Genomic DNA, 22,939 nt, shown 5'->3' with positions numbered 1-22,939 from the left:
GCAAAGGCTGCAATTATCTGCAGCTGAAAACAAGTAGCTTTTAATATGTCCATTCACCTAAGAAGGGAGGGAGAATTATAGACCACGTGCTCTTTCTCTCCCTTTTTCTATCATTTCTCTTCTACTTTTTCCTTTATACGGTTTATCACCCATAATTTCAGGATGTGTTTTGTTTCTTTAAGCTGTTTTATCTATAGGCTTATGAGGTCAGTCATGTGTGAATTCTTTTGTTAGTCACCTCACCTTTTGCCTTGATGATAGAAAATTGATCAGGCCTAAAGTACAAGTTCAATAGACAACCCCCTTGGTCCTTTGTCTAGGAGAATAGCTACCATTGAAGGCCATGAGCAGGTTGCTATTAATATGACAGCCTGCTCTATCTCCCACTGTAATTTATAATGAAATACCTAATCTCCATTATTTTGATCCAAGCAGGCGATCCCATGAAAAAGTCTTTTCATCCAGTTCCCAATGGCAGTTACATGAGAAATGGCAAACCAATAATTTTTGTCAAGTTTTTTAAGCCAACAGAAATGCTTTTCCACTGCTACAGTTTCAAAAGGCACAGATAAAGCTCATTCACTGAGATGAATGAAAAAGCCATCTGGGGTTTTTCTTTTTGACTTCCTTTCCTTTTCTCCATCCTTGTAATCAAATTTGAGCAAAATCAAATGGGGCTTTCTATGAAAGTACCTTTTGTTGATCTGAACGAGCTGGTAATTTACAAAATACCCTTCCTTTGTGAGGAAGGCTAAAGAAAAAAAGAATCAGTAGCTTTTAAAGCTGGGCCTTGGTGGGACTCTAAATGCAGTGAAAGCAGTCTGTGTTGAGAGATTGAAATGCATTTCAAAGCCAGGCCTGAGTCAGGGTACAGGGAAGAAAAAACCTATGTGCATTTTATAAGAAGAAAAACCTGAATGGGAAGGGGAAAAGAGAGAGAGAGAGGAAAAAAATCTGGATAATACATTAATCATTATTTTGGAAATTGTCTTCCTTACTGACACATACTGCGTAACTAGTGATTGAGAACTTGGATTTTTGTTCTATTATAGGCATCTCAACATTTGTCTGTGCTGCTTTAAAGTTTGAGAGGCAAGGATCCTTGAACACTGCTGGACTATGTTTTAAATGTGTATATATATTTTTCAACTTTGCTTTTTGTGGTTCTTTTTCCTTTTTTTTTTTAACCTTGCCTGTGAAGTATTATGAGGAAAAATACTTGCAGGAAAGCTGAATTTATTCTTTTTGGCATGCTAATGTTTATTTTTATTGTATTTCTGCTTACCAGATTTCCTAGGGGTAATTATTTCCCATTGACTCAGACCACAGGACAGTGTGAACACCTAACAAATAGTAAGTTTGTGCCTTGTTTTTATTATTTGTATTTTATGATTAATATGAAAAAGCTGAGAATGTTTGATTAATTGCAAATTCAGTATTTTAAGAATGCTATACTGCTGTATGAATCTATTAATGAGAAATATTGATGTGGTTTAATGCTTATCATCTCTGCTACTTACTTTAACTGTTTAGTGAGATAGAGATAAGTGCATTGTCCTGTGTTGAAGATAAAACAGCTTGTGAAATAAACATTAATTTAGATGTCATATGCAATGATGTGAGCAAGCCTAGCCCATATTTTAATCTTGTCTTGTTTACAGGCTTGCTTAGAATATAACATGTTTCTCTCTTTCCAATTCTGTTTTGATTCAGGATATAAATGCATTTAAAAACAGCTTCCTGGCTGCACAATATAAAATATGACCGGCAATTTTACAGAAATGTTGGCACTCATATTAGAAACTCTGGGGTTCATTTTTATTTTTAAGAAAGCTTCTCGTGTTATTTTTACCTTGACTTGTGCTGTGTTCTGGTAGGAAGAGAGAGGTATGAATGTTACCGACTAAGATCTGATTATTGTTGCTAATGAAGCACTGGTGAAACCACAGTGGCATTTAAATTTTTCTTTGAAAGACAAAGCTTGTAAATAATGTAGAGCTCTGAACTTTCAGTTATAAGCTGTTTGTTTCAGATGAAATGAGACGAGACATGATTTGTTTTGTGTTCTTTATGCATATGTGTGGACTATGTTGTGCTATCCACTTAAAAAGCAGATTACAGCAAAGCAGGCTGTGATAAGTCTTTTGTTTATTAACACTTCCAAAAATACCAAGTCAAGCTTATAAAGTTTGACTGTGGTTTCCATTAATGAGATGCCAAACTATTTAACAAACAGCTTACAAAGTATTTTCTTCTACATAACCTGACTTCTGATTGAAATGTCAAAAAGTTACTTTTGCAGCTGAATTAATTTCCCACTTCTAGTTCTTACCATTCTATTCACTTTCAATTTCCTTCAGGATTTGTTTTCTCACATGGTTTTGAGCCATTTGCTGCCTCCTAATGACTGACTTATAAAACAGCAAACATGGAAAATTTCCAAAAAACTTTTTTCTGGAGCTATCTCTGCTGCATATTTTGTAATTGTCTACCATTTTTTCATATATTTATAATTGATTAAGACATTTGTGAATTTTTAATTATTCTGCTCTGTGATATTTTTAGCAGAACTTCAGACTTTCCACCCTGAAAAATACAGGATACAGTGCCTTAATGGGAAACTTTCCTAGTGCTGAGTGGGGAAACAAAGACACAAGTGGTTGACTTTGTTTGGATCATGTCATTTAGATAATGTAAGAATCTGTGCTTTCCCAGGCTGGCATTCCAATATCACGGGGCACTTCTTTTGGTTAAATAATTGTCTTCTTCCCTCCCCCATTTAAAAATGCCAATTAATCCTTGTTTCGTTTTCTGTCCTTTCTCCTTTATACCTTCTTAAACTTTAAGACATAGTCTTCATTAGAGACTTTGTCAAACCTAATGGGTTTTAATTGATTATTTAACAAATGAAGCAATAATAAAACTAGATAGGGTCACTCATGGTCTTCTCCATGCATCAAAGCTTGCCTTCTACTACGTTCTTACCACAGTGCAGCACCAGACTGCTCAAGAAATTTTGTGACCTATCAAAATATAAATATTCAGAATTATATGGGACATAGAGAACATAGATTTTTTTCAATCTAATATTTTCCCTCTGATGAGGTCTGTAAGTAGTACAAATGGCTTGAATTGGGATGAGAGGGTTGAATGGAGCTCTGACTTTGCCCCCTACTATTTATGTATATTTGTGGATACTCTCTAAACTTTTCCCTAGATGGAGTTACACTCAGTGACAACACTCCATTTGTGGCTGATGTTTGTAAACCACTGTAAGGCTCTTAAACATGGGTTGGATCTTACAGGAGTATCTTCAGCGGTGCCTGATTTTGAGCTGCCAAGTTTTATGCTTGAACTTTTCAAGCTCAACCACGTTTTGCATTAGTGTACGAGGAATTAGCATAATAAATTACTTGGAGTATTTTTTTTTAAATAAATATCTTCCATCATTTTAATCATCTGTTGGGAAGGCTTTGTTGCAGGAGAGATTCATAGCAACAAAAGAACGCTACTTTTTTTGAGAATGTATGTAAGTGTATACTTAATTTATATGCATAATTTGTGTAGTCTTTGATTTGAATCCTGGAGGAGAGTTTACAGTAATGACACAATAAAATGGGGGACTGAAGTTATCTAATGAGTTAACAAGTACTTCTTCTGTTAGAGAACATAATCCAGTGCAGCATAAACTGAACGAGGAAATGTACACTGTGACGGGTTAGCAGCACCATGGGTGAGCTGCTCTGTCTATTGATACAACTGCTGAATATAATCAATAATTCTACTGCCCAAGCCTAAGATGTTTAATCAGATGGTTTGGGTGTTTAACCAGACTGAGTTGGACTGGGATGGGAAAAGATTTTGAATGAACTTTTCAGTGGCCTTCTTTTTATCATCTTAAACAGCAAGAGGTGGGGACAAAGGACAGTAGTTCCTGGGTCTCATGTGCCCACTAGGGTTCTGCATTGCCTGCAAGAAACACTTTTCTTTCCAGATAAATTTTTGTCACTGAAGACTAAAAGTGAACTCAGCTTTAGTGAATATACATAGCAGCTTATGAGAACATGGTTCTCATAAAGATCACAAGAAAATGCAGATTTAGACAGTGTCACATCTAGAGGGAGTCCCTTAAAGGAGAGATAAAGGAGAAAAAGGCTACAGAAATATGTGGGAATTGGAATGAGTATAGAGTGTTAAAGAAGAGATAAGAAAAATTCTAAGAGTGGTGGGTGTTGTTGAGATAAGGAGAGAGCATTAACCCTTCCATGTCCCTGTGCCCAAGTCTTCTCCTCAGGGTCCTGACCACCTTTTTGATTAATTCTCCCAGGGCTGATTGCTGCATTCTATTGAAACTGAGGTCTCTGTTCATATTATCCTAAAAACGGCTATTTTTTAAGGTTGATTTTTCTCACTGTTGTTACCACACAATGTGGTGAACTTAAAAGAAATGCAAGCTGCTCCTCTGAAACACTGAAAGTGAGATTTTCCCCTCAGGCACTGATGAGCAAACCAGGGTATGGCTGCAGCACTGCTGGACAATCCTGGTTCAGTTTTTCTGCTGCCGATGCTCAGTGACACCAGCTGGGTGGGCTGGTGGTGTTGTGGCACTGCTGGTCTCTGAAAAGTAAATTAATGTGCACAGTGTTCTCTTTTAGTCCATGAATTCCATCCCTAAACATCTCAGGATGCTGCCAAAATTCTGATGTTAACTTCGGGGTGGGACAGCAGGACCAATGCATTTAGGTACAGGTATAGATACTATTGTGATCAATTAGAACTGTTGTGCTAATGGCATTCCCAATACATTGTGAGTTTGGTGTAGTCAGGTCTATAACAAACACAAAATTTGCTGTTTAGCATGAACTGTGTGATAAAGTGTGTTTTAGGCGGGGGTTGTGTGGTCTTTTGTGGGGTTTTTTAAACAGCTTATTCCTTGTGAATTTATAGAACACCTGCAACATACCTCAGAAAATTCTTGATGTTATTTTGAGCACTTACAAGGACAATCCCTTTAGTCATTTGGTCAGACCTGAGTGTAGCAAACATTTCGTGTTGTATGAAGGGTGATACAGAAGAAGGTGTTCTTGGGGAGTATTTCTCTCTACAAAATAGTCCAATAAATTACTTTATGTAACACATTGTAATCCACCCAGGGACTAAGAATATGCAAGACTAGAGATAAAAATTTTCATCAAACTAATCTTTAAAACTATCTTTTTATTTGAAAATTTCTTGTAGGATACATTGCCATCCTGTAGAGTAGTGAGGTCTGGATAAACTGCTTTAAAATACTTTCTGCCAGTTTCTTCCTTTGGTTTGAGTGAAATAAATTCATTGTAGAGAGTTAGTGCAATCATATAGCCATTGCCCACAATAGCAGTGCCTGGTTTAATATTTTATCTTCCCTTCCCTGCCAGCTGGGGGAAAAAAAAGGTTACAACACTGTTGTAGTTTTGTTGCATAAGGAAGACATTTTTAAGTTGACCATTCGCTATTTACCTGTTATTTTTTAGTCAAAGATCATAAAATCTGTGGCACAATGGGGCTATGGGTCGTAGTCTTTTTATTTTCCTGGTTGATAAAGCAGACCTGGGAGACACCCAGATGAATATCTGTGGCTTCAACTTCTTCAGGGACTCTGTTTATAAGGGCATACCAGCAGCAACATGAAATTGTTCTCTACTTACAATTTGTCCTCAGACTTAGAAAGCGGGAAGATAAGAGCAGAACTATAGGAGAAAGGTGCCTTGTAACCAGCCCCTGAAAAAAATGGATCAGAAATAGGGTTCAGATGTAAAAGTATTGTTTACTGCAAGGCTTTCACACTGCTAGACTGCCTTTCACCTCAGAGATCTCCACTGTGATCCTTTCCAACTGATTCGGGGAGTGGAAGCTGTGCATTTATTTACATTATGTTAATGCTGAGAGGTGTCCTTGTCAGCATCAAGTGCTTGTAGCCCTGAAGATGGTATTTCTGATTTTAACTGGAGGGTATCCCTTCCATATTAAAAACATAACTCTGTGTAAAATAGTTTTGTTGCAGTCAGTCTGTAAAAGGTGGGATACTTAGAACAGCCATACAGAGCACTGTGTTTTGTTGGATGTCACTCATTCTTCAGTCTTCCAGTGAGTATCCCGCTCACAGGATTACCTAAGGCTCCAGACAGAGTCCTTCCCTGTGCCATGATGTGCAGAGAAGCCACAGTGGCACCCCTGCCCATGCCATCTTCTGAGCAGTCCCAGCAGGTGTCTGAAGAATTATGAAAAAGTATTTTCAAATACTTACTCTTCTTGTTTGGAAAGAAAGTGGTTTAAATCAAAGTGGTTAATTTTGGTGGGTAGTGAATTACATGCAGAGAGATCCCAAGTGCTGTTGCTTTATCACAGCCATGTCACAAGGACAGTCTGTGGTAGACCGCAATATCTGTTTCTGGTAAAAACAGCAGGAGTTTTTGTGGGGCAAATTATTTGTAGTCGTTTCTTAGCGCTGTGTAACAGGAGCCAGGTGCTTCGAGAGGCAGCAGGGAAAGTCCTTTAGAGTGGCAGCATCTTCCTGGAGCTTCAGTAGCCTCTTAATCCAACAAACTCCTTAACTGTGCATAAGGCAGTGGAGCCCCTCTGTTTGAAACAGAGTGCGCCCGGTGTAAATTTCTGCCTTAATGCTTGAGATAGCTATGGCTGAATTTTACTAATTCTACAGTCAGTTTCAGCTAATCAAAGAAAAGGTATTTTTGGAGCCTGGGACAAATAATATCTGTTAAAATAAAGGGCAAGCACTTTGGTGGTGTGAAGTCCTTTCTTGGTTTCTGTCAGAGAAGCCTTTTTAGACAAAAACCCCACAACTAGTTTTGAGATCATAACATGCCATACTCATTTTGCATTTTATGCACATTATACATATAACTGCATCTTAGATTCCTGTTTGCAATAATCTTTATTAAGTGCTAAGGGGTAGAATTTGATTGAAATCATTGAAGTTCTAGACCAGGGGTTTATAGGGACGTTCGCTGTTCCTTTTATCTCAAACTGAAGAATGTTATGATGTACCAAGAATATGTCTTCTGGGTTTCTTGAACTTTGTGCATTTTTTTTATATATCCCTTTTCTACACTGTCTTGGCTTTCTTTCCTGCTGTGTATATCTGAGAGCTTTCTAGGCCACTGACTGATGACTTTGGTGTCTGTTTATATATGCAGTACAGACCCAGTTCTTGGCTGGAGATTCTAGGTTCTTCTGTGCCTGTTTATCTGTGAAAGCAGAACAGTATTTTGATGCTAGCCTTGTGTGTGTGCATAGAAATAATTGTACCAGGAAAATAATGCCTGACTGGCAACCTTAAAATCAAAGGTCCTATTTCAATTTAGGAAATTAAGGAAGGATAGATTCATGGGCAATAATAAACCAAAGGATTTTTATCAGGTAATGCAAGTCTTCTGAGTGTTGTGGAAATGTGCTAATTATAATGTGGCACTATTTTCCTAACTTAAACTTGCAGATCCATGAACTTAATCTTGTACTGTCAGTAAAACACTTCTGGCTCTAATGGGAGGTGGTACAGCTGTGTGAAGAGCTCTGGAAATATTTGTCCACTTCTAGGATGTATGTTTGTCTTGTGAAGTGATCATCATTGCCCATTCTGTGGTTCACAAGATAAGATAAGAATTCTCATCGTTCTTTGTTTCAAAAAATAAAAAGTAATGGACTAAGAATATTTGACTAAGTTCCATCATGATTGTATTGTTGATAGATCTGACCATGTACGACGGTATCTCTTCAGTCAGAAACCTGAAGGTGGTTGAATTTCATCACTTTATGCATTCAGAAAGCATAAACCCTGTCCTTGTGCAAAAAAATGCCCTTTTACAGTTCAAGGAAGCAAGTGCGTGTGAGAGCTCTGTCTGTTCTACCAGCTCTTGTGCTCTAATGCCTCCAGTATCCTCTGCTTGAACATCTCTGAGGCTTTTCTCATCTAAACTTTACAGTGCAGCCTCTCTGATGTCCATCAGGCCAGGTAGGTGTGAATTTTCTTATGCATTATGCTTTCAGTGCAAGTCAGTTAGAAGCAGCAAATCAGTGTGGGCAGCAAACATGGACTAAAGGGATGTTTGGAAACTATTTGGTAGAACAGGTATGCAGATTCCTTACTACATAATGTCTGGGAAGTGTTGTGGTATTTGAAGCGGGGAAAAATTAAAATAAGAGACAGAAACTGTAATCTGGAATAAGAATCTGAGGTGTCATTTTGGTTTCGTATAAATTTCTTGAAGAATTTCAGCTTTAAAATGTTGCAAATAAAAGTTCTTTTGAGCATTTTTTTTCAGTCAAGTATATTTGTCTCAGTTTACGGAAAAAGCATAACCTCCATATGCAAGAGAATGTATGGGGAGATTGGTAGCATACAAAAGTGGATACAGGAAATTGTTGAGTCAGTGTAAACGCTGAATGGTTTTGCAGCAGAGTGAAGTTAAAATGTATTTGATTGAAAACAGAATACACAACATCTTTTTTTGCTTGCTTTCAGGAACTTGCCATGTAAATTCAGCCTATTACAGATAAATGAAAGAGAGGAGTTATAAAATGAAAAGTAGCTGTAATGCACAGATTGAATGTTTGGGTGGGAGTGAAAGTAGGAGTTACTGGGTTGGAACAGATTCCTTAAGATCTGTCACATCATACCATTAAAATAAAGAGCTAGACATAGTAATTTTAAAGGGATATTGTGTAAAAGTTGGGAGATATTAATGCAGTAAAATACATTGATGGATTCCAAACTTACAGTCTGTTACGTGTATTATACTGACATAAAACTGTAGATAGCAAATCCTTGCTGTGGGTAGTGGATTGCTTGTGAAAGGAAAGATTACAGTGTGTTAGGAAACTTTGATTCCATCAGCTCCCTGTGCGTGTGTGCTTGCAATTTCATTGGGTTATTCCTGTAATGCATTTGATCAAATTTGTAATATAATCAAGGACCTTCATTAAAAGTTGTGAATTCTTTCCATTTTTACATTCTTAGCAGCTGCAGTCCTCATGTGAGAAGGCCAAAAGAGGCAGAAATTGCTTCAATTTTTTTGTTCTGCCACAGAAATTTTGATGGCCATGGGCAACTCACTTCATTTATCTGTTCTCCACTGATATCTAGTCTCATACTGGTAGTATTTTGATGATAAATGAATAATTTCACAAATACTTAAAACTTATGGATAATAGTGTTGTATAAATGTTCAAGATTTTAGATACAGCAGAATATAAAACTGAACAGTACTTTTCCACAGCCAGGCACTTTATTCTAGACATGTTTGTTCCTACCTGGTTCCCCATACTGTCTCATCTGGGCATCTCACTGTCTGGGCCTATAATTGCAGTGTCCCACCTTCCCATTTTATTCTGGGGTCCTTGGATATGGAAACAGGGGGGTTTTCTTAATGTACCACAAAACATCTGAGGAGAGTGGTGAATTCAACTCAGTCTCCCAGCACTAAATTCTGATCCAGTCTTCCTCTGTCTTCCATGGGGAGCCCATTCAGGCTCCCTGGGAGGTACTGGAAAGCCTTTGCTGACTGTGCAGTTTGGAGTTGGTGAGTCCCACTCGTTGTATGTCACAAAAACGTAAAGAACTGGGAAGAAATGGGAAACCTGGATTTTCTGCAATGCAGAATTGCACCTGGTATATCATTAAGGTGGTGAAATATGCATCTAAAATTATATATGAAATATCTCAATTTTAAAGCAATATCTATTGCTTGTTCTTCCATTTCTTCAATGTTTTGCAAATTGTATCAAGGAACAAAACCACTTTTAAAATCCCTTTTTTAAGGAAAGAAGAAGAGAGACGCTTTTTAAATGAAGGTGAGGGTTATGATACATATTTAACAAAGCCTGGGAACCTGGAAGTGTAGACAGCCATTGTCTTGTCTTAACCCAGCGGTGTGAGTAAAGGATACAGTGTCAGATGTAACTTTGAATTTTCCTGGCTTCTGTCACTTCACATCACAACCTTAGAATTAGTAATGTACATTTTTTTTGTTGAGGAACAATAGCTAAAAATGTATTTTGACTAGTAAAATTAAGAAGATGACATGTAAATCATTGAAGTTCACTATGCAACAGTAATGTGTGTCATTTTTTTAATACAAGTGCAATTCTGAGTACATGGTAACTGCTATCTATAGCTACAGAAATATCACCACCTCCTGCCTTTTGGCAAGAAACTATATTTTAAGTTTTATATATAGATTACACAATGACACAATGACAGAGAGAGTAAAAACTTTTACCTGAGCATTATACTTTAGTACAGAGCAGGAACTAAATATAGCCGCTGTGTCATCAAAGCAAGGTTGCTTTGTGGCAAAAATACAGAAAATAAACCAACAGAGATGTACATTACTGCTGTTACACAATCATTAGAGACAGACGAAGTTGGCTGGAGAAGCAGCTGATTGCAGGAGATCCTATCATGAGTGATAACGATTGAACCTGAACCACTGGGACCTGTTCTGCTAATTCCCAAATTCTTCTCATTAATCTGCTTTGAACAGAGGTTGGAGATTTCAGACTGGTAGTGATGCACATTTTAACCTTAACTAGCCAAAGGAATACTTTTGGGTACTTTTTCCTTGAGTGTAGCAGCTCTTCAGGCCTGCTGGCAAGACTCTTGTACTTCCCCCTAAGAAAGCAGGCATTTAACCCGTTTGCAAAGGAAGGAGAGAACAGAAGAAATCTGATAGTTCAGGGTGGCTGCCCCATTCTTCAGCTCTAAGCTGGTCCCTGTCCTTTCTGCCTTCTCTCTCTCTCTGTGCTTGATGCAGTATCAAGAGGAAGAAGGGCCTTGAGGACTGAAACTGCAGTATTCATGCAGCTCCGGGAGGGACCAACCCAACTATGGGAAAAATTGTTTTGTTCCAAGGGCTGGGTGAAGGCAGGTAATTGGGAAAGGGAAAAACTGGGCTGTTTTTGGGCAGGAAGGTGAGCAGACATTAATGAACAGAAGATTTACTATGGGTTTCTGAACTCCAAACCCCAAATGATCTGTAAGTAAAGGTCTGTTAGGAGTTTGTGCAAAGCTCCGTTGAATCATGACCATTGGACAGTGTCAATTCTGTGTTTTTCTTACGCAAGCAGAGCTGCTTGGCAAAAGCAAGAACAACCTATTATAACCTGCATTTTTGTTTTAATTGAGGTTTTTTAATTTGTGGGCTAGTTGAGCTACGATGTAGAACAACTGAGACAAGTGCTGGAACTCAGTTCTGACCTGTCCTGTTCCTGTTGCATTCAGTCAGCGAGTAAACTCTCATTTGAGGTTCAGGACCTGATCTGCCCCTCCCATACTAGGGCTTTCCCCTTCCAAGGGAACATTTTCCATTTGCTGAATCATGATATGTTTGCAAAATAGAGCAATTTAAATTTCAAAGGGTTGTACTGCCAGCTAGCACATTACCAGGTGATTGTAGACCCTTCATCTGGGATATGAGTGTAAACCTCCTCTAATAAATGATGACTACTTTTACAAAATCTGGACAGGGGTCTAATGGTGAAAATGCAGCATTAAAAGGAGCATTACCTCCTCTAGCACCATCTTGTGTTTTCTCTTAAAATGAAAGGGGAAGAGGGTCTCTTGAGCTCCATCACAAGTACAGAGACTGACCTGTAGGTATGTTAGTCACTCTGAACATGCCATTTGACTAGCATGGAGATTTAACACAGAGTTATTTAGGCAGGATGCTAATAGGCCTGCTGTAGAATAAGGAAGGTCTGCCCTGATTTGATTTGTGAGAAATAAGGGATGATTTGCCAAGCTTGGGAAAAAAATGCTGCCAATGCTTCTGCAGGTTTTCGTTGCATGGCTTTAAAATCACTTGTAAATCCTCTCAGTGGTTTGGTTCTTTTGTGCATCTGGACTATAGTACCTGTTTGTGGTGTGGTTTTATTTGGGGTTTTATTGTTGTTGTTTGGTTTTGTTCACTAAGACTCAAATTCACAAAAATATCTGCCTGCTTAACTCTCATGTTCCTAAATATATGCTTAATTTTGGAGATCTGGTCCTAGGAGCCTGATCCTGCAAGAATCATGACATATCCTAGTTCTGATGCTGAATCCAGTGGAGTCTTCCTTCATGTGTGGAGTAGAATAAGGTCACATACAATGTAGGTAGTCTGTCCTGTGTGTGAGATCAGGAATCACCATGGTTACTTATCCGGTATTTTGCGTGCGCTCTCTCATGCTCCCTCTCTCTCTATTTATTTATTATTTGCTTACATTTTCTGTATAATGTGGAAGACAGATCCTAAGCTTCCAGTATAAAACAATTTTCTTCATGAAATAGTGGCAGGAGCCCTTTCAATGTTTATTGCCTTGCAGCGGTGATGTATCCATAAGTGTCAGGAAGCAGTGGCTGATGCCGGGTGCTGGAAGTGCTGCTGGTCACCCAGACCTGAACATCCCTGCCTGTAAAATTAGAATTTTTGCTTTATTAATATGAAATACTTACTGTTTGCATCACAATTTCCATCTTATTATGGGATTGTACATTTCCAAAAACTGTGGCAGCCTGTTATCTGGATGTTAAGTTTTGCATAACTGCAAGTAGGAGTTTCTATCTAGTACTTGAGAGTCTTTCAGGATTGAAGTGACCTGGTTGTCCTGTTTATGATGTAGTTGTCCTGCTGTCTGTCACTTAGCAATTCAGTGCTTTTAGGGTCTGCTGAATGATAAAATAGTATCAGTGCAATCCAACTCAACAAATATATTTTTATATATAATTTTAAGGCTAAACATTAAAGAATCAAGTCTAAGATTTTTTTTTTTCAGGTAAAATAAATATTCTTGTTTATCAAGTATATCTTTCTGCTTCTTGATCTTGTCATAGTGGGAATGAGGGGTGGGCAAACAGCCGTGTAAGCTTGTTATTATGTAAAGCAGATTGCTCAGCAATCAAGTTACTGGTAGATCAAGTTCTGTAGAAATATTTTAGTTTCTAATTTCTCTTTAAGTACCACAGCACTCATGTGGAAAGTTAGGCACCGAATTGAGAGTTGAACTGCCTTTGTTTGTATGGAAAACTGAGCTGTTTCAAGCTTTTCTGAGAGTGTAGGTGATAAATGTTGCTTTTTTGGTGGCATCTGAGCTTAGTTTGGTGATATGTGGTTGTTTTTAACAACCTGTGTGATTGTAGGTGACCTTGCTTTTCTTGCTATAGCCTTGAGGGACAGACTTATATTGTGGTGTGTTTGGAGAATTATTCTGCCCTGCCTACAAATAAATATACTACTGTTACTATACTGTTTCAGTCTACTTATCCTTCTTTCTTTCTTACTTGCTGCACTTAAGCCACTGGATTTATACTACAGCATTTATAACGTAGGCTTACCAGTTAAAAAAAGAAAAAAAGAAAAAGGAAGCCAAGATATTGTAACAAGATAAAAGGAAAGTTAATGGGAGGAAAGTTGTTCAGCTGAAAAATAGAAACATCTTGTTCCCCTGATGCTTTAGAGCAGGTTTTGAACAGTGCTTGTTAGGGAAAGAGGATAATCATGGAAAATAGGAGGTAGGATTTTTAATAAGGAAAGTAATGATAGAAAACAACCAATAGGAATATGGACAGGTAAAGAATAATTAGAGATCATCTTTAAATAGCATAAGAGTAAGAATTTTTTGCTCTGTTCATATCATTCTGTGTTCTGCCTTTTGCTAGGATTTTACACATTATGATTGCCACGTATTGCTTAGTATTGTTAATACGCAAAATCCTGGCAAAAGGTTGACATTGTAATGGCTCTAAAGGACCCATTTCAATGTAAATCCTAAGGGTCTATCAATGTGCAGGGGATTTATGTGGGTGAGTCCCATTAATGGTAATGGGACTTATGTGCGTAAATCTCTTCTGCATTGATGGGAAAATAGACTCCTTAGTATGCAAAGTCTCATTTGAAATCAAAGACCATTTGCATAAGATCCATACATAGCATGGAACTCTGTGTGTTAAAAACAGTATGAAAAGAAAATAATACACCTTAACTACCTTAGTGGATAAATACTAGTGTAAAAGAGTATTCTTGATATTATGTATTTTATTTTTAAAATTGCAACAATATTTATGCAATTATCTCCAACTACTAGAAACCAAAATAATTCTATTTTTATTACTGGGCATAGCTGCTTTTTACACGAGTGTAGTTGACCAAAATAATTATGTGCAGTTGCAGAAATTTTGCACTGAGCTCATGTCCCAACTTTCTGCATGAAACGTTTCATTTTGGACAATTTGGAGTGCAAGCAAGAACCGGGAGATGTTTGCAGGCCCAGTCCTGCTGCAGTTTGCAAAGCCTGTAGATATAGCTCATATACTCTCAGGCGACATCGTGTTCCTTTTAATTTGAGATACCAAACAGGACTAAAAAACTCGTTGTACGCGCTGTTTCTGAGGATGTTGCAGCGGCGATACACGAGGATTTACCTTGGGAAGGAGGGAATTTCCGTGCGCGGGAGCGAGCGCCAGCCCGGAGCCGCGCGGTGCCACCGGGTGGCGCTGTTGGCAAATGTAACGTTAGCCGCGGACAGATTTTGGAGGAGGCGATCAAACTTCACTTTTTCAGTCTCCTCCTGGCAGTACCCGGGTGTTTGCTTTGTTAAACTATTCAGTGCGTACTGCTTACCCTAGGGGGGCTCCAATGGACGTGGAGATGTTGCAACAAAATGATAGTGTGGCTTGGGAATGCCTGCAATATTAATGACCTGCTTTGGTCTTTGCTGTCTGGCATCCAGGCTCGCTGTGTTATTTTAAAAATAAACATGAGCATAAACAGTTTAAGAATTCTGCTGTTTCTGTGGTTTTGAAGTGGGTGAAGGAGAAGAGTAACTTATTTTGCTGGTGCAGACAAAAAGTGGCCTGTAGAATGGTTATTCTTTTTAACCAGAAGAGGAACCTGGATGTAGGGAGCAATTTAAGGAGGGAGTTTTGAGTATGTCTGACTTGGCAAGGTTTCATCTGGCTACAAGAGGAAAAGCAAGTTTATATCTTGTGTAGTACCTCACCTCAGGAATTGGTATCGACTCTTCCAATGAGACTTCTCTCATACTCTGGGGCCCTCTAAGGAGAAATAGCAGAGTTGAACGTATTTTAATATTAAGGATATCTGCTTTTTGTGTTCAGGCTGAGTTTATCATTTGATAAACTCATTTGATATTGATAGGAAATTGTTGAATCTATGTGTTTTCCTTTATTGTTTATGTAAACAGTATTAATCTTGCCACCCTTATCTCACTAGCCAGTGCATACTGGAGAATTAAGAGTTGCTCTAGGAACGCAGCTTTAAATAAGATTTAACAAGCATTGCTGAGCATAAAAAAACCTCTCCAAATCTCCCTTTTATTTGTTGGATGGAATAAAAGTGGTTTGTGGTTTATATCAGAACCATATTTTTAGATGCAGAGCTTCTGTATATTTATAGAGGGTGGTGTGTGAATGACACAGGTGAAAGCAATTTGTCCAGTTTTTCAATGAGTTGATACCTCTGTGTGCATTGGCTTTTGTCTTTCATCTTCTGTGTAGCACAGAATATGAATTTATCCATCCTGATTACACAGTTCCTGGAGGAACTCTAGGTGGTGGACCAAGTTCTTAATGAGAATGATGACCGCTAAAATGGCATAAAGCCAGATTACTTTTATTTACTTTTTTTAGTTTTATCCTGAATAGTATCTCACTACTTTTCTTAAAACCTTACTGGGAAGCCTGAATCCAATGACAACAAAGACACTGGGTTATACCCCTGATATAAATACATCACACTTGGTATAGTCACATTAAGAATGAATTTATGTTCCTGTGTGTCTTCAAAAGAAAACTTTCCATTGCCTGTTTTTGTGAGCAGGGGATCTAAATGGAAGAGCTGCAGCTGTTAGATGAAATGGGAAGCAGGATGCCTGATTGCAGCACCTGACTGCACAGGTAAATTGCATCCGAGCCCCAGGTACCAGCTGAGTATTGTTCCTCCAGCAGTGATTAGTGTACCCCAGCTGGAAAGAATTTAGTTTAAAACCAAGCAGCCTTCACGAGTAAACTACCAAAAGAGAAGGAGAAAATGTGTCCTGAATCTTTTCAGCTAAATTAGTCAAGAGTGTTGCTAGAAGAAGGCATGGCAGAAGGAGCTGTGTTTTGTGTCTGAAGTGAGTTCCAGCCCCAGCAGTTGCTCATGTCAGCTATTCCGTGGGGTGATGTCCCCCCGCTCCCGGGAGCAGCAGTGTGGCTGTGCTGGAACAAAGTTCTGCCTCTGTCCCTGGGCAAGGTGTTGCTTTCCTGGGAGCTATACCTCCAACAGCAGCATTTGGGTAATGTACTTGGTGCTTTCTTTTGTATTTTGTGCCTCTAATACAAGTGAGCTTCTTAAGGTAACTTTAAGACAAAGGGACAGAAGAGTGGTTGTTGTATACATAAGGTTTCTATAATAGCAGTTCATATGTAGCCCAAATGAATATCTCATTACTTGTGCACTCAGTAATGGTGCACAATAACTTGATTAAATATCTTAATGTTATATAATGTCAGAAAAAATCAGGATGTTTCAGAATTTGATATTCTTGTAACCTTTGGTCAACAGCTGGAATTTATTTTTTTTTAATGAAAAGTTTAATTAAAATGGACAAGATGTGAAAAAGCTTTCTGTCTTCTAAAGTCATGAACAACTGTATATATTATTGTGTGTATTATAGTTGTTTTACCTATGGCTAAGTATATGTTGAGTGACTGCAGCTTCAATAATCTGTTCTTGCTGGGCTAAATTTCCAAGCTTGTTTGTTTCCTATGAAGTGGTTTTGACAACTAGATGGTTTATGATATTACAAAGTAAAAGAAATTAAACACACAAAAAAGTTTTAATTTAGAATAAGTGCACTTATAGGGACCACAAAGTTGCAGCTAAAAAGGCACAGTTTCTTGGGTTCTGAATAAGCTGTATTAACTTACTTTATTTTAATGAGTTTTATGACTCAGTATAGTTTTTTCTTGTACATGTCTTAATGAGACTGGTATTCTTAATGCTTGCAGGATCTAATTCTGGACAAATTTGAATACATGTATTGTTTATATGGGGAGGTAGAGTACCTTCTTTTGTGTATCTGTGTATTTTGTTTTGTCTGATTACTAAAGACTTTCTTTTTTTGTTAATTTTTTTTCCTATTAGAAGCTTATGGCACATTTTAGAATCATGTTTTTAACCTCTCATTCTTTCTTCCTTAACTATTTTATTCTTTGCATTATTAATACCAATTTTGCAAAGAATATCTGTAGCTCAGGGGAGGAGGGGAAGGTAGTGAGTGGAGTGTTATTCTGCTCTGGAAATTTGGCAACAAAGTCTGTTTTGAATTATGACTTTAATATGGAAGGCTTTCTATTGTTCTTTTGGCAATTTATTTTGCCTTAAGATCACAAATGCTGTTGTGTCCACAAAAGTTCTGCTTTAGGTACAGGATATAGGAAGAGATACCTAGAAGAAATTATCTGGTGCTGGTTTTAATGTATTCTGGAGTTCTGTGTAACTCTAACTCTCTAAAAATGTAATCTTTGGAAGCATACTCGACCCTGAAGCCACTCTGGAAATGTGATAATGGGCCTGAGCTATCTAAACTTTGTGATGAAAACTGTGAGATCTGAGTCTTGGAGAATCAGCATGGAAACTAGAAGGGTGATAATGAAGGGAAGAAGGGAATCTCTAAATATGTTGGTTCCGATTTTTGCAGTCCAGGTTTTAACTGATATTCCCAGCAGTCAGCACTAGAACTGTGCTTGGCCTTCCAGGAACTTGCTCCATCAGACAGGAGTCAGTGATGAGACAAGTTGTATATGGTGGGTTGAGAAATCAATATGTGAGATTGAAATGTGATTTTTAAAATTAAATTCTGTTGTATGATGGCCGCATTTTTCTTATCCAGAACAGTGCAGAATAATACTCTGATGCAATGGTAACATGTGAATGTATTGCATTTTTGCCTTGAGAGTAATGATAATCCCACAATTATCCTGCAATATAAATCTGTAGGATAAACAAATAAATACTACTATACTCTTTTCTTTTCCTTGAGATAAATTAGCTTTTCACCTCTACCACCTTTGACAAAGTAAAGTCAGAAATGAGTAGGCCATTATGAATATACTTTTCAATGCTACCTTCTTCCTTTTCTCTTGGATAAAGCCCATTGTACAGTCTGAATGCATAAAAGCTTAAACCCGGTGTCTTCATTGTTTTGAACAACTTGTGGGTAAAATGAAACCTGTTCTTCTACTGTGAAAACCTGGGGGTCATTGAGCAGTGGGGAAATTACAACATCATTTGCTTATGAGGCAGTATGAGAAAGGTTACAGTTCTAACTCCTTTATGGTTTCTCGTTAGATGACTGCTCAAATAAAGGGTATGAACCTTGTTGCATGGCTATCCCTGGATTTGTTGTTCCATGTAATCTGATAATAGAATTTACCATTGCTTTTGTGTCTTCACCAGCAGTTGAAATGAGGCCACAGCTTGGAATGGTAAGGAGAGGAAGTGTCAGAAATGCAGGTGCTTGAACCCAGGATCAATTATTGCAAACAGTCTATGGAGATGGCCCAAAGTTTCTTCTAAAAGCAACCAAAACAAAATAGACAACTAAAACCAGCTTGACATGAATATAAATGCAGTTATCAGATTGTCTCAATTTATAGACTTTTGAAAACTCATGAAAGTTTTTTCTTCTTAAAATAGTACAAATTGCTAACAAATTTAGTAGTTATTTTTCAAAGACTGTTAAAGCCTACTTGAAAAAATGTGCAAATCTCATCTTTCCAGTAATAGTAGTTTGTTAATTAACAGAGCTACCCAAATACTGCGATTATGGTTAAAATGGCTCTGAGTAGGAGATGGTAATGATGCACTGCCTGCTTTACAACACATTATATGTAGTGCATGTTAATTCTGGCAATGAGAAGAATCACAGATGTGTGCTTAAAAAAAAAAAAGGCACTGGTAATCACCTTGAATTTAACCAAGTGCTGAAGTCTGTAAATTGTGGTTTATTTCATTTCCTAATATTCACAAAGTAGCCCTCTAGCCACCACATTTGGATATAGGTTAGTCCAGATACCGAAAGTAACTGGAGAGTGGCCTTTGCTCATGGCAGTGAACACTCTTGTGCCCACCTTGGGCAGCTGAAGCCCTGCTGGGTGTGATTACGTGGACTCTAGAAGTACCATTTGGTAAAGGAATAAATGTGTTTGTTCTAAAGAAATTACTATTCCATTTCTGCTGTTGTAAAAACAAAGTTCATGCACAAACATTTTTTTTCATCAGGAGCTGTGAGGATTTTTTTGTTTGGGTTTTTTCCTTTCCTTGATGAACTTGAGATGTGCATTTTAAGAGAGCTTGTAGGAAGAAGACAGAAATGAACAGAGACTTTAAAGCTTGATATTCCCCTTCCATTCATCCCTCTTTTTATTCTTCCTTTCAGAGCACAGTTACTTGATGAGATCCAGTAGACTTGATCTTAGTCCTAAGTCAAATCTGTAGAGAAACACAAAAGAGAATTCTTAATCTCTTTTCTCTTATGGCCTCAACACTATCATCTGTTGTACTAAATAGAAGGACTTTTTGGGGGGCTCAGTTTTGGGTGGTCTTCTGGTAGTTTAGGAGTTTGTCTGAGGAGGTCTGGTACTTCTGGGAGCCTAAGTCTTAAGTTTTATGGCTGAGAATTGAATGGATACTCCACTGTTTTAGAAGATTTAAAATTTGTCTTATTAGATGACCAATAAAGATAATAGCTTAGTCTAGGAAGAGATCAAGTAATTTTGTGTGAATAACTGAAAGTAAGGCTTTATTTCTGTCATGGTGAATAGTCCAATTTTAGGATAATGGGAGGAGTGACTGGTGCTGCTGTATCCATCTTTTTTAAGGGCTAAGTAATACTAAAACATTAAAGGACGTTATATTTTATTTTCCGGGTATTTTCTGGCACTTGGGAATTGCTAAATGATACAGCTTCTTTGCCCCTATCCAGACTAAGGTGATCGAGAGAAAAAATTTAAGTGCCATTGTAAGGAACATCTAAATAACTGCTTTCTTACAAAAGCAAGTTCACTATGTGAAAAACAAGCAGCAGATTGAACAACTACTTCTTTTTGGGGATTAAATGGCTAAGAGGGAGGACCTTGACAGGCAGGAGCCCACTAGAGCTGTCATTTGGATGCCTCGGTCATTTCTGAATTTTGTTTCTTGATTGAAGTAACCATAATTAATTTAATTTTGAAAAAATATCTGTATGCCTTTGACATTCCACAGGGAAAAACTTTAATCTAGAAAATAGTTTGTATTGCTATAGTTTCAGATTTTCCTGCTTGCTGACCCTGGTCGCTGGATGTATGGTAGGCAAAGAGCTCACAGAATGAGGTCCTTAATTAGCTAAAGACATCACTGTCTCTGCTCGAGAGCAAGGTCTAAGGCTGCAGGATACAGCTGCTTTAAACTAAACAGCATTGCTTTGACCATGGGTCCCTTTCAACTGGCAACACTTTCTGTAATGCATCACACAGCACAGTTAATTCTGTGCCTTTAAGGATCTGTGCTGTGTGCAATTGAATAACCAGAGGTGTGTTGTGCAATAAGGTGATGCTGATGCTCAGGTAGTGCTGCGGAGCTGTGAGAGATCGGTGACATCAGTGATATTTTCTTTATTTGCTTTTGTTTACAGTAGTATCCACGTTCTCTGCAAGCATAACTCTAAAAAAACAATAATTTTTGTAATTCTAGATATGCCTGAAATTCATTATGTTGTAAATGTATATTCCCAAGGATGACTAATGTGCTTAGAGGATTGTGCGTAATGAGTGCATGGCATTTTATAGATTTGATCCAGGGAGAGGGTAAGATCCTCATACAATTTTCTGAGTGCCCTAATGTATCATCCAGAGACACCAGCAGCCACATTCCTGGTGTGTGTTCTGCAGGATACTCTGTGTGTGCTTAAATAATGTCATTCCTTAAGATATTATCAGAAGACCAGGTGGAATGTAAATTATGAGTAGTAAAATATATGTGTGGTAAACTTAGTTCTGCTAATGGGATGGACCACCTTTCTTTCAGGAAATATTTAAGAACCCTGTGTATTTTTCCAAGAATATTATCCAATCCCTCATGTGCTTTGGGGTGGTAGTAGGAAATATGTATGGGAAGCCAGGAATAAGATCTCCTATGAATTAGGGGCACATGGTGAGATGGTGTAGTACTTGCACCTTAGAGGAATACGAGTGAATAACTTGAGCAGACCCTACTGGAATTTGAACCTCAGGTTTTATGGATCTTCTTTTTTTTTTTTTTTTTTTTTTTAATTCTAAATGCCTAAGAGGCTTTGAATTAATCTTCTCAAAGCTTTATGTGAGTCATTTTTAAGTGGTGTTAGATTTCTTTGTTTTGTTTTTCTAAGTTAGTGAGTTTGATTTATTTTAAGAAAGTGTTTGCAGTCATAATTAAGAGAGATATTAAGCTTAGTGTTAATTACACAAATTGATGTGAATATCTGATTGAGTCCTGAGAGGGTTAGATTTTTCCCAGCTGTGAGAGATGACGTTAGAAGATGGATAATTTGTAATTTAACTGCAGGAGTTAAAGGAATTTGCAATAAAAATATGAATGTCTTTGTTTCTAATCTTCAATAGCAAAATGTTTTATCGTCTTGGGTGGCTTTAATACACTGGTAGTGTGATGGAGAAACTAAATTGTCTGTGGTGGAGAGAGGGCAGGATCTTCCTCTTAGGACCTTCCTCTTCTGTGGAAAATACTGTTCTTTTTTGGAAGAGTGGAGAAGGCCTGACTATTTATCAGTGTTCTGTAAAATCCCAGAAAATGACCCCTTCCTTTCAGAGCTTTTTTTTAATCATATTTTGCAGAAGAACAAGAAGGAAGGGTAAAAAAGCAGTAACTTCTGAGGCATGGAAGGTTGATTCATCACCTGTTTTCAAGTGATACTCACTATGAATTTTCTAAATTTCTTTTTCATTTGCAGAATAATTTTCCCATTTTCTGTTGGCATTTTCAGTGCAATTCAATTCAAAACCAAGTCTGAAGTCGACCTTGCTTTGGGGAGTGTAAGTGTTGGGTCAGATAACTTCCCAAGGTTTATTGGAACCAAATTTATTCCATGATTACAGTCTGAAGTCTCTATTTGGAACTAGTATACTAGAAATCCCCTCTGGGGCTGGGTTCTGAAAATAGTTGTATTTTCCTGATATTTACAGAGGACTCCCTTATTAGATGAAGCATTGATCCTAGGCCCCTTTCAATGAACTTTCTGGGCTTCTTAGCAGTCTTGATTTTTTTATATTTCAACAGATAATAAGAGGAAACAGGGTGCTCTGTTTAGTTTTATTGTTTTAAGAAAGTACAGGATTTGCATGTCCTGGTGATTGATTTTGGAAAACTAAGAATAATGAGGGGTTTTCTTCATTTCCTTCAAACAGTTGAAATGTATGACTGTAACAAACTCTGCGTGAATGGAAAACTGAAATATTTTTACTGGGTTTGGACTTGCATCACTTTGTACCAATGGATTTGAGAGACTTCACTGAATTGTCATCTTCGCTCTCCTGAGTGCGAAACCTGGCATCATGATAATTGCCCCAAAGTTGCCTTGTGTTGCAAGATTTCTCTCCTGTTGTGGTGGATGTACTCTCTGGAGTGGATTGAGTACTAATGGTGCCTGTCTCAATGGCATCTGGCCAGATTTCGAGTTCCCAGCATGTGGCTCATGTGTAGTGTGAAGGATGTCCCCGTAACTAAGAAAATGAACTCAAAAAGTATGATTGGGATAAGAGCTTAAACACAAAATGTGGTGGAGTTGTGGTTTGGTTGGTCTTGTCATGGGGTTTTTATTGATTCATTGGTTGATTGATTGATTCTTACCTGACTGTTCTCTTTGTAAT

The 22,939-nt window shown here is 37.8% G+C and overlaps 1 protein-coding gene across 9 annotated transcripts in view; it reads left to right on the top strand.

Moving 5' to 3' along the window:
• Positions 1–22,939, top strand: part of LOC125330650 — a 275,373-nt gene that overhangs the window by 25,996 nt on the left and 226,438 nt on the right. For all 9 annotated transcript variants that reach the window (XR_007205651.1, XR_007205654.1, XR_007205648.1 and 6 more), the window contains exon 2: positions 1,289–1,353. Coding sequence is in view for 2 of the 9 variants with exons in the window: in XM_048314010.1 (XP_048169967.1) it covers positions 1,289–1,353 (65 nt within the window). In the remaining 7 variants the exon portion in view is untranslated. The remainder of the gene's footprint in view (positions 1–1,288; positions 1,354–22,939) is intronic.

Source organism: Corvus hawaiiensis, chromosome 10, assembly GCF_020740725.1.
Source record: "Corvus hawaiiensis isolate bCorHaw1 chromosome 10, bCorHaw1.pri.cur, whole genome shotgun sequence".
In the NCBI taxonomy this organism is placed as follows: domain Eukaryota; kingdom Metazoa; phylum Chordata; class Aves; order Passeriformes; family Corvidae; genus Corvus; species Corvus hawaiiensis.
The sequence above is the reverse complement of the archived record's forward strand: the minus strand, read 5'-3'. Positions and strand labels throughout refer to the sequence as shown.